The sequence below is a fragment of the Mesoplodon mirus genome (assembly GCF_964341445.2).
Source record: "Mesoplodon mirus genome assembly, chromosome: 3".
Taxonomy (NCBI): domain Eukaryota; kingdom Metazoa; phylum Chordata; class Mammalia; order Artiodactyla; family Ziphiidae; genus Mesoplodon; species Mesoplodon mirus.
Genome location: NC_138978.1, coordinates 125,420,261 through 125,432,922, shown reverse-complemented (window position 1 = coordinate 125,432,922; position 12,662 = coordinate 125,420,261). Strand labels below are relative to the sequence as shown.

Genomic DNA, 12,662 nt, shown 5'->3' with positions numbered 1-12,662 from the left:
TTATGTGGAAACTTTTCCTACTTCACAGCTCCCTCCCATCCTTATTCTTTTATCTCTGTTTTTTTCCTTTTTCTTTTGCCCTACCCAGGTATGTGGGGATTTTCTTGCCTTTTGGGAAGTCGGAGGTCTTCTGCCAGCGTTCAGTAGATGTTCTGTAGGAGCTGTTCCACATGTAGATGTATTTTTGTTATATTTGTGGGGAGGAAGGTGATATCCACATCTTACTCCTCCGCCATCTTGAAGGTCCCCTGGCTATCTATTTTACGTTTGGTAGTGTATATATGTCAATGCTACTCTCACTTCACTCCAACTTCCCTTCCCCCCTCCCTGCATCCTCAAGTCCATTCTCTATGTCTGCATCTTTATTCCTGCCCTGCCACTAGGTTCATCAGTACTGTTTTTTTTTAGATTCCATATACATGCGTTAGCATACAGTACTTGTTTTTCTCTTTCTGATTTATTTCACTCTATCTTAATTATAGCTTTATAAGAAGACTTAAGACTTGAGCACCCCACTGCATGCACACACACACACATACACACAGACACACACACACCAGTTTTATTTTTCTTTTTCAAAATTGACTAGACCAGATTTTTATGCAGAGGAGTGACATGATCTGACTCACAGTTTTTAAAAGGAGCACCCTGGCTGTTGTGTAAAGAATAATAATGACATCAGAGAGAGAGGAAAAATTGCTAGAATTATGTCCTTGAATAGATGAAAGCGGATGGCAACCAGTGGAAATAAGAGGGATTAGCTTTGCAGAGCAGCATGCAAAGTTCAACTACGGTAATAAAGGCAGAGTCTATGTGTGTAGATGCTATTATGCTATTATGGTGTTGGGAATCTGGAGATTCTCTTCTGATTGTTTTAATCTTTTTGGTGAAATCATCAGTTAAGAATGAGACATTGAAGTTTTAAGAAGAAAGGAAATGGTGTAGAATCATTGTTGAGGAGAATAGGAAAATAATTGATCACCTGGAGGCATTAAGAGCCCACTTGAGGTTTGTGGTCATTCATTTAAAGAGAGAACAGTGAACATGGCTGTGTCTCCCAACCACATACAGCTGTAGAGATTCGGGCTTAATCAGGATTCTGCTAATTAAGGAAATAAAGTGAAAGATGATAAAGGAGTTGAAGGGAGTGATTGTAATGGTTGACAAGCAATCTAAACTGGGTAAAGAAGGGAGTGAAGACATGTGAGTGAGAACACTGAAAAGTGGTAGGATCAATGGATTGGAAAGTCTATGGGGTCAAGGGAATGTTGCGGAAGGGATCTGGAAAGGCGGGAAGCAGGAGAAAGAGTGGGATGCATGAAATTCACATTATGAGAGGGTTGCCCATAGTGGCAATTACAAGGTCAAAGTTATGAGTGGGGCTGGCTTCGTGGCGTGCAACCTTATGCAGCCACCCAAGGCCTTATACACTCAGAGGGCCCTGCACTTGGTTTACTGTTCTGCTGTCACCATCTCAAAATTCCTAATAATTTTTTAAGAGGGGTGTTAAATTTTCATTTTTTTCTATAGGCCCCACAAATTATGTAGCCAGTCCTGGTTGTGAACATGGGAGTGAGAAGGCGATGTAGGTGGAAGACAAGATTATTGAAGGAGAGGAATTCGAGGAACTGAGAAATTGGGATGTTAAAAGATAATCTACATGTGAATTGAAATTGCCAACAATTTAATCAGGAATAGTACTGAAGACAGTGACAGTGAGCTAGGAGCTAAATCCTGGAGAAACCAGTCACAGTAACACAGAGCTGAGGAGCTGTCAGCATAGTGACATCTTGATTGGGTAGGAGGTGATATAATCTACATGAAGCTCAAAGCTGAGGGTTTGGAGACAGGAAACAACACTGAAGAGCTGCAAAAGCAAGAACACGGGCCTCCCCTCCAGGCCTGCAGTGAGGAGAGAGCAGCAGTTAGGAGAGAGCAGCAGCCTTTTAGTGGGGTCCTGGGGAAGCAGTGTCGGTGGGACAGAGCCAGGTTTCCCTTAGAGTGAGAAGGTGACAAGGATGATTAGAGAATAGGTTGAAGACATAGAAGACTTTGATGATGGCAGACATTGTGTGCTAGAGAACACATGGAAGGATTTCAGGAGCTGGGGAGAGGACACAATACAGGCTGTACAGAGCCTTGTAGGATTAGAAAACAGGAGAAAAGATATCCTGAGAGACTGGGGTTCTTGCAATGACTAACAAACAGGGATAAAGGGTATGATGAGATTAGCCCAGTGGATTCCAGACAGAGGGCGGAGACAAGACTGCGAGTGCTGGGGGATAAAGAGGGGCTCCCTCGTCACCGTGGTGACAGGGGCAGAAGGCCCAGGGGAAACATGGTCTTTATAACTGCCTTGAGTGTAAATGCACACTGAAAAATCATGTACCTTTTAAAAGTTTTATAAGTGGCATCTATAAAATAATAATTAGAATAGGAGGCATTACAATAAGTCTTTATGTTGACCCAATAATATTGCTGTTGTATAGATACTAATCTCACTGCTTTGTAATCTCTTACAGCATTTTTTGGGGTAAACATTCCAAAATAAATGCATATAGGTATCACAAGATCAGTAAATCAATTTCTTGTAAAGCATCACTGCAATGTGGCTTATTTCATTAAAAATACTTTGCAAAGAATAAGACTATATTTGAGCAATGTCTGTCTTTCTAACTTGAAGTATATGGCTTTTGGATTAATTAATATAGAACCTCCATTTGTTTTATTCTTTCAAACTCCTCTAGTAAAGATTTTCTTAGGCTGATAATACAACAATGTAATTAAAACTAAAGTCATTTATTTAAGAATTTAACTTAGGCTATATGATAGTTGAGTTTCAAGAAACCATGTGAGCAACCAAAAGCAACGTATGGACCTTGTTTGGATCCCGATTTGAATGAATAATACTTCTGTGAAAAGACACTTGTGAGACCTCTTCCCAGACCATGGAATACTTTAATTTGTCACATATAGACAAGGATTCATGTAAAAACTTTTTGTTGCTTGTCATGTGATTTAAAGACACCCACTAGCTTCTTCTGGCCTCAGGAAACCCCACAAAAAGGATTGGGATTTGAAGTCAATTGTCAAAGCCGCCAGACAATCAGCAATGACATCTCCTGTACCTTAAAGCTATAGCTATCTGCCTTCCCAATTCAGTCAAAAGATGGGTCATCTGATTCTTTGGCATGGGTGCAAGTGAAGGGGTGAGGACCGATCAGTCAGATAATTTGAACTTCATGTCAATGTTGTTCATCCTCATTTTTTACATTTTAATATTCCTTTGGAATCAGAACATAGTTAACAGTTGATAGAGACATTTAATGTATGCGTTTTTCTCCTCAAAAGCTATTATTAAATTGACTGTATCCTACAATTGATGACATCTTGGAATTGAAGAAATATGGTAATGTACGTTATTTCCTGTTTTGGAAATTGCTCAGTTGAGTCTGTTATCTAAATTCTAGTTAGATTACTTACCCAGTGGCTCCTGTTCCAGTGAGGAGCAAGAGCACAATACATCACTTCCTTGCACAAAATTCCCAACCTTCTCTATTTTAGTTACATTAACTATCTCTAACAAGGTCAATGACCTGTCACTTAATAAACAACACAGGAATGGCTTGATGGTGTTTTGTATGTTGTATCAACTTAGGGCTAAGTGAAAAAACTAGAGAGAAATACCAAGACAATGGAAACTGTAAAAGTTCTTCCTTATTCTCTTTGCTACAGCCCAGACATCCACCACAGAATAAAGGTCTCCATTTAAAAACCTCTCTTTCAAATTCCCACAGATGAGAAGGCCTGAAAATGATCAGTTTCTTTTTGGGATCCAAGATTGACAAAGACATTGCACACAAAATACAGTGGAAGGTGTTACCTGGATTTGCATATAAGAACACTGTGATTCACACAGTTATCTTTCCACAGGTTTAAAAATTTGGTCTACACATACCGAATCTTCAAAGAGAAACATGGGTATTACAATATACAGGTAAGAACATACAAGAACTCCTATAACAAAAACAACACAGGCTGGGGGGAGAAAAACCTGAGAACATCTCTTGAACCTGAGATGCCATGAAGAGGCATTCTAAACAGGGAAGCACTGTGGAGAGTTAGAATCAGATCAGTAGTTGACCTTGTTTTTCTTTCAGAGAAATAGGAATGCACTAGAGTTGGGTTTCATTTTCAAGAAAAACAAGGCTGTTGTTCAAAAGTGTAGAGGCACAAAGTTCCTCCAGGGGTCAAATATACCAACCTGAACTCCATATAAGACTACTGTCAAATTATAAGACTAAACAACGAACAAGATGAGTGGAAAGAGAAGGTGGGGAGAGGTCCGAATGTTTAAGAAGTCAACATTCGGGGACACCATAGCTGAATGAAAATGCAAAGAGGAGCATCAGTCAACTGGTAATTTAGGGATTTCTTTAATGTTCCTGGTTTACTGAGAGCTAAGCAGAAAAACCTTTTTTCTTTTGAAGTTACTTCTCTGGTAGGAAATAGAGTATAATAAATGTCATTGAATCTTTAATTACTAACATAGACTCCTGAAATAATCTTTCTGAAACACTTGCATAAAGGTTAAGCAGATTTTTTTACTGCAGGATTTCTCAGAATCTTCAATATGCTAATGTTCATTGTGACTATCTGAAAGAGATTAGAATATACAATGATCTCCAGACACACACACACACACACACACACACACACACGTAATTTTTCTTTTGCCACAAAGGACATTATTGAGGCAATTGACAAAATCTGCATCAGGTCTGTAGATTAGTAATAGTATTGCATCAAGATTAAATTCCTCATAGGGAGGGTTGGAGGGAGACACAAAAGGGAGGAGATATGGGGATATATGTATATGTATAGTTGATTCACTTTGTTATAAAGCAGAAACTAGCACACAATTGTAAAGCAATTATACTCCAATAAAGACGTTAAAAAAAAAAAAGTTCCCTATAATGGCCATTGATATTCTAAACTGTCTTTGGTAAGGTCTGTTCATTTAGTTAGAAATGTACCTGAAAAAAAACAAAAAAGGATTAATTTCCTCATTTTAGTGTGGATATGTAATGTTCTTGCTTTTTAGGAAATACAAAGTATTTAGGGTCAAAGGGATATCATGTCAGCAACTTACTCTCATAATTTTTTTTAAAAAAAGAATACATATATATTTAGAAAGAGAGAATGAAAGGCAAATACAATAAAATGTTAACATTTGGGGTATGGGTGAAGGTTATATATGGAAATTAAAAAATATTTTTGTAGCTTTTAAAGCAACATATTTAAAACATTTATTTCTTTGCTGCACATATTTTGGGAAATTCTGGATAATTCCTTAATACCCCGTTTTGTCTCTTGTCTGAACAAAACAGAGAGGCATCCAAATCAGTTATAACAGACACAGAGGGGCATTTCATTGAGGAGCAGCTCTGTATCAGGGCCTGTGCTGGATGCTACCTTGGGCTGAAGTGACAGCCTTTCGTGGAGCCGACTTCCATGTCAGCCTGCATCTCTGTCATGGAGGTTAACCACGCCCCAGGTCACAGAGCCTTCCTGTCACCACCCCTCTATAGAACAACACTGTGGTCCTAAGAGAACCACAGTGATCATTAAGAAAATCAAATACATAAGAGCCAAGGAAGCCCTTGTGTTTTTAAATTATTTCTATAAGATTATATTAGAAAATTGTACTTGGTTTGTAGGTGGTAAAGAGAAAACAACTATTCACAATTTACCTGAGTCATGTTGACATCCCCATTTTCAATTTAAATCGGGACTTTTTTTGTCTTGTTTTCCTCTTATGGAGAGTCTGAATTCATCAAGTATGTAAGTTGCATATTTTGCATTTCCCATCAGAAGTCCTCCCATATTAGTCCCCTACACTCTGACATAAGCTCTTAGAGGGGTATGCTCCACAGTGTACCTACAAGAACTGTTCCCAAATTGCCAAGAATGGGGGCTCATTCGATACTGCAGACTGAGGTGGGGACCTTTGATTGTTAATCTTCTTTACTCAGAGTAGCTCAAGTCAGAATTCCGTTTTAAAAAGGAGGGTTTCTGGTTATTGCATACGGTGTGAGCTCCCACACAAGAAGTGTCGGCCACCTGTTTTCAATTCACCGCTCAGAGGCAGCCCTGAAAACCACTGTTTTGAGAAGTGTCATCTTTCACACACAATTGCACGATGATGAGTGATCTTGCATTTTTGCAGACCGTGGAAGGCGCTCAAAGACAGATCTTTCCAAACCTAGAGGAACTGATCTCCAAGTTTGAAAAACCAAACCAAGGGCTGGTGGTTCACCTTTTAAGGCCAATAAAGAGAACCTCTCCCTGCCTGAGATGGAGAAGATCGAAGATAGAGCTGGATGGTATTTATGGTAAAAATACTTACACACGGGTGCCAGACAGGAACCTTAGTCCCATTTCCACCACTGGCCTACTTTGCAGAACCGATACAGATAATTTCCCCTTTCTATGATGTTAGCTCTAAAAAGCTTCATCCTACGAAGAGCACTTTCCATTTTGTTGGGAAGTGGTGCCTTCGAGCTCCTGGAGGTGGCAAACACATAGAGCTCTCTGTGCTTGGACAGCCCGGGGAGCAAGAGTGATTCCTGAGCGCTCTCCAAGAGCTGACTTCAGACTCATTCTGTGACCTTGTGCAAACAACACAGGTTTGGGAACAGATGGCCAACGAGCAGAATTTTCAAATGAGAAAATTGCTTCAACCCTCTCCCCAAGCCTCATCCTGTTACATTTTGCTCAATATTTGCTAAGCATTCATTTATATAGTGTTAGGGGAATAATTATTTCAGATACACCCCAAAAGTTATTAAGCCATGGTGGAAAAGGAGAGATGGTCAGTAAATCTGAGTGAGGAGAATCCAGATCATATCCCAAGCAGCTACTCTTGCTTACATCCCTGCAAGTCTGCTCCCAGAAGAGAATCTAGTATCTGTCAGCTACAACATAGTTCGAATTTAACTCAGACTTCCTGAGACATTTACAGTTTAACCCTGTCTTCTCAAGGTGGGATGTGTGGTGATAGCCCCATGAAAGGGATTTCAGTCATCAGTGGGTAGGTGATGGGGATGGGAGCAGAAGTGCTAGCTAGGGAGAAGGGTGCAGGACAGAGAGTTCTGGGGAGCCTGCGATCACTCCACACCCATTGTACTCTGTCTATAGCAAAGTTGCCCTTTAGACTGCCAGAGCAAACTTCTCACCTCCCCAACAAGACTAAGCGTGGCTTTTTAATTATGGAAAAAAACCAAAAAACCCTCCTCTACCATTTTCTCTGTCCCCCTTCTGCCACGTAGAGGAGTGTGCACCCAGAGGAGAAGCAACCCATGCACCCGCTTCCTATAGGTTCAGCTGCAGATGTAGTCCCACGGCCATTTTCTACCATAACATAGATTTTGAAGGTGTGGTTCCTGTTCCCAACTAGGTTTTAAAGCATCGTTGGGTCTTCCCTGAACCCTCCACAGCACGTAGAAGAATAAAAGGGGGCAGAGTAGAAACCGAGGGATGTACCTGTGCTGCAGTCCTCAGGCAAGCCCAGATGAGTTGCTCAGGATGCTTGGGGTGGTGGTAGTATTTGTCTCAGTGATGATAAAATAACCACAAATTCCAACAGGAGAACCCTTTAGAGTTCGTCCCCAAGAACTGGGCGAGAGTCTCGCCATACCAGTTGTCCATGCTTGGTCAGCCTTGGCAGAGCAAGCTCCCAAATCCTCGGCTACCAAAGTAGGAACTTCCTCCCATTAGCTCATCTTCTTCCTCCCTTTCCCTTGGCCTCCTTAGAACAAGCCTTAGGTGTTCTCACTCTGAGGGAGGCACAGGTGTTCTGCTGGTGAGTGGGGGCATCTGGTCCTGGAAACTCTGATGTTCGACTTATAAACAGACCCCCTATTTTGCCAGGAGAGCTCCCTGTGGTACCCCAGCCCTTGAAGGTGTCACTTTGATGTGGCATCAAGATCACCCTCTGCCTGGGGAGAAGTCTTTCCCTTGACGGGTGTTGGTCAATGTGACGCCTGGGTGTTGAGCCTCATGGCTGGTCTTCTGCTTTTTTTTCCCCCAGAGAACAGTAACAGCGATTATGTGGATGTCTTGCCTTGAAGATAAGGAGACTGGACAAAGCACTTATAGAAGAGATGGGGTGATAGCTCTCACCAGTAACCCTGCTTCTCCTGCAGGTGTAGGTCTGCAAGGCCAAACTCTAGGGGACAATTCAGACTCTCCTGGTATGAGTGACTGTCCACCAGTCTCAGAGAAATCACTCCCCCTGCCCCACCTCCCATGCATACACCTTGAGCAGCTTCAAAACCCCTTTTCCCCTCTCACTCTTCTTTCTTGCAATAGGACAGCCTGAACCTATTCTTGACTTGTTAAAGGTGCCACCACTACATCACAGTTGACGTGCCCCTTTCAACCACGTGACCAGAGGGGAGAGAAGAGAGAGCGCTGGCTGCTAGTTAGAAGCCTGAGTTCCAGTCCTGGCTCCGTGACTGCGGACAAACCTCTTCCTCCTTCTCTGTTTCTTCATCTATAAAACAAGTGTCTAAGCAGAAGGGTACACAATGCCCCAGCCTCTCTGCTGAGCCTGGTTATGTCCAGTGGAGTTGGGGAACCCTGGAGTGATGGACAAGTATACAGCATCAGCAAGAGATTAGGATCCCAGCCCTCCCAAAACAGCCAACACATTCTCTGCACCTGCCTGTGCTGCTCTTGGTCATGGTGGGAGCCCTGACCCACTCATGCACACTTCTCCCTTCTGCCTGGGCTACTCGCCTTCTTTCTAATCTTGATCCCTGCCGAATATTGCCCTGGAGACACTTCCTCTCTGATTCTGCCTAATTTCATTTATGCACTAACCACTTCAGCAGCAGGGATGTGGTTTTGTATTGTGGTACGTGCGGGGATTTTGAAGGTGTGATTCCCGTTCCCAACTAAGTTTTAAAGCATGGTTGGGTCTTCCCTGAACCCTCCACAGCACGTAGCAATGCATGCTGCACAGAGCTGTGCCCCATTCAGAGACATTACTGACTAGAAGCTCATTCCTGAAGGGTTTGTCGCATTGGTTCTAAGGCCCTTTGAATTTTTCTGCTAGTTCACATTTTAAATTAAGACCTGATTAGTGTGGAATGTACCAAATTCTATGCCCATTCTATCACCCATCTTCAAACCGTAGTGATTCATTTCACCCCACTAGCCTTACCTTTTAAAGTTATTAAAGAGAGGAACTTAGATCTCTAGGAAACATGAGCAGACATTGTGGCTGGAATCCGAGCCATTCTGACTTTTGGGTCACAGCAAACCATAGTAGAGAAGAAGTGCACTGTAGCCATATTCAGAGAGCTGAGGGGGCCAAATCCTTCTGGTTGGTTCGGTAAAGCAAACCTGCTCTCCAGGGTCCTGGGTCTTTGATCCTTTCTCCATGGTACAAAGAAGCATGTTCCAGTTGTCAGAGCCTGCAGCAATCCGTGGCACAGAAAATATATTCAGTGAATATTTCTTAAATAAATGACTGAATAAATCAATATACATAAAATGTGGCCATTTATTCTGGATAGCAGAGATTTGTTTGAACTTTATACATTTCAAAATCCAGTAGAACGTGACTATTAATTCAAGACCTTTCAGTTATAACTCATGGAAGTGATCTCCTTTTTTCTGAGCAGCTATGTGTAGCACCTTACATGATGCTTGGTCCCAGTGGGTTTTCAGCATATATTTCAAACGAAGCAAGCCACATTTAATAGCTGATGTGGATGTCATGCTATAGTTCCCTGAAATTTAGAAGACCCTGAACAGGTTATATGAAGAACAGCTGAAAGTTCTGAGTATGTGGGACTGGATGAGGGAAAACTTAAACTAAAGCAGTCGTTTCAAGTGTTTGAAGTGCTGTTCTGTGAAAGAGCATTAAGATTCACTGGGTACAATGCCAGACAGCAGAGTTCAGACCAATGGCTGGGTGTTTATAGGAGGGCAGTTTTAGCCAAATATAAGAAAGAACTCTGAACCCACTGGAGCTATCCTACATTCAAACAGTCCTCCCTCTGCTGTGGTCCAAGTGACTTAGGTATGGAGAGTAGAGTTAATCACATTCCTTTCTTCATAACTCATTACCACCATCACACAAGACTCTTGTTTTATTTCATTTTTCTTCCCTTCATCCCTAATTCCCATTTCAATGGAACGAGCTCTGTACTATTTGATACATGCCCTTGGTATGTATGCACCCTTGTAGAATATACAGAATTGGTTGTGACTATATATATCTTTTACACTTAAGTGCATGATATGGTGCTATTGCTCCAATTCTGTTATTACTTTTTTTCACTCAATAGTATGTTTAGTTCTATTCCATATTGTTGAGTGTACATCTAACCCAGTGCCTCTAACTGACGCATGGTATTCCACAGCGTGCATCCACCACATTTTGCTTCCCTCTAGAGATAGAGATATCTAAGTTGGTTCCAAATGCCTGCTACCAGGAACAACACTGTGATGAGCAACCTTGAGCAAGTCTCTTTATGGAAGTGTAAAAGACTTCCTCTGGATTATATGGGTGGGTCATAAAGTGTACTCAGATTTAATTATGATGTAATCAAGCCCATTAAGTGCTTTTTTTGCCTTATGCTTTGTGCTTTTTGATCCTTGTTTTACAAGCCCTTCCGCACTCCAAGATCGTGAAAAAAAAAATATCCTACATTTTCTCCTACTGACTTTATACTTTTACACTCTGCAGTTAGGGTTTTTTTTTTTTGCGGTATGCGGGCCTCTCACTGTTGTGGCCTCCCCCGTTGCGGAGCACAGGCTCCGGATGCGCAGGCCCAGCGGCCATGGCTCACGGGCCCAGCCGCTCCGCGGCATATGGGATCCTCCCAGACCGGGGCACGAACCCGTATCCCCTGCATCGGCAGGCGGACTCTCAACCACTGCGCCACCAGGGAGGCCCTGCAGTTAGGGTTTTAAAGATGGCAAGGACTTTTGTCTTTTTCACTGGCATATATCCAGCATCTAGAAAGGTCCTTCACCCATAGTAGATGCTCAATAAATATTTATTGAATAAATGATTAATCTGGGGTTAACCTTTGTTCATGGTGAGAGGTGAGAATCCAGCTTTGTATTTTTCCATATATATTTAAGTGGTTTCTGATTTCAACCCGCTTAATAATTCATTTTCCCCCTTCTGACTTATGGCGTCTCCTTTATATCACAACTGTTCTAATACTCTGGCTTTTAATTGTCTGGTAGGATAAGCACTCTCCCTTATTTTTTAGCTGTTTGTGGACCTTGATTCCTCCACATACATTTTAGAATAAATAAGTTTCTCAAAACGTCTTCCTGGAATTTTGTGTAAAGTTGCAATGAATTTTTAGAGTAATTAGGGGAGAACTGATATTCTTGTGATGTTTTCTCATGCATAAACATGCTACATCTATTTTGTCAGGCCATCTTTTTTGGTTTTTAATGCAATCATAAATTTTCATTACAGAAGTCTTGTATATTCTGTTAGTTTAATTGCTAACTATTTTTAGTTGTTATAAATTTAAGTCATATGTTTTATTACATTTCTTTTTTTTCTTTTGATTTGAGGTTTCTCTTTATTTTTTTTTAATTGGGGTATAGTTGCTTTACAGTGTTGTGTTAATTTCAGCTGTACAGCGAAGCGAATCAGCTATATGTATACATATATCCCCTCTTTTTGGGATTTCCTTCCTATTTAGGTCACCACAGAGCATTGAGTAGAGTTCCCTGTAGACTACAGCAGTAGCAAACTGTTTATGCTCTGATTAGATCTACTGGTTTATCTGTTGATTTTATTGTAAATTAGATTGTAAATTCCATGTAAATGATTTTGTCAGCTATAAATGATAGAATTTTGTTCTTCTCCCTTTCATCAGTTATACATTTTATTTATTTTCTATGTTTACTTGGTTGGCTAGAACCTCCGGTATACATTAAATACTAGCCATGAAGGTGGACATTCTTATGTTGTTCCCATATTATATGAAATGCTTAGAAATTTCCCCATTTAAGCACAATGATTGTTGCAGCATTTAAGAAGGCTATTTTAGTTTTTATCAGAAATGTTTTGAAATTTATTAAATGATTTGTTTCTGTATCTACTGAGATAGTCACATTCCTTTAATCTTCATTCCATTATAGAGGTAAATTACATTAATTAAATTTCTAATATTATACCATCCTTGCATTGCTTAACTTGATCACGTTACATTATTTTTAATAGACTGTTGGATTCAGTAAGTTAGTATTTCATTTAAGATTTTTGCATTAAAACTCGTAAACCAAACAGAACTATAATTTGCTGAATCATGGTTATACTAACCAGATCAATATAAAGTGAATTAAGGAGTCTTTCTCTTTTTTCTATTATTTTTTGACAGCTTTGTAAGGTACGGATTATCTGTTGATTGAAAGCTCATTAATACTCTCTTGTAAAACTGAGTTTGAAGTTCTGGTGAAGAAGGAGAGGGTGTCTTTTATTACTATTTAAATATCTTTTTTTTTTTTTTTTACAAAATTTACAGAGTTTTATTAAGTGTCAGACACATGCATTATATCTCACACATGTTAAAATTTGTATTTGAACCCCAAATTTATTTTATTAAGAATTTCTCCCC

At 40.5% G+C, this 12,662-nt stretch overlaps 1 protein-coding gene across 2 annotated transcripts in view; it reads left to right on the top strand.

Annotated features, from left to right (window-relative positions):
* SH2D1B (SH2 domain containing 1B) overlaps positions 1-9,027 on the top strand; it is a gene marked incomplete at its 5' end in the record, with an annotated part of 32,780 nt that extends 23,753 nt beyond the window's left edge. Inside the window, 3 exons of one of the 2 annotated variants that reach the window (XM_082615540.1) lie at positions 3,934-3,997; positions 6,230-6,386; positions 8,093-9,027. In XM_082615540.1, the coding sequence (XP_082471666.1) occupies positions 3,934-3,997; positions 6,230-6,386; positions 8,093-8,130 (259 nt within the window). In that variant the 3' untranslated portion in view covers positions 8,131-9,027. Of the gene's footprint in view, positions 1-3,933; positions 3,998-6,229; positions 6,396-8,092 lie in introns of both variants that reach the window. The other variant, XM_082615539.1, reaches the window with a different exon arrangement.
* Positions 9,028-12,662: the final 3,635 nt, after the last annotated feature.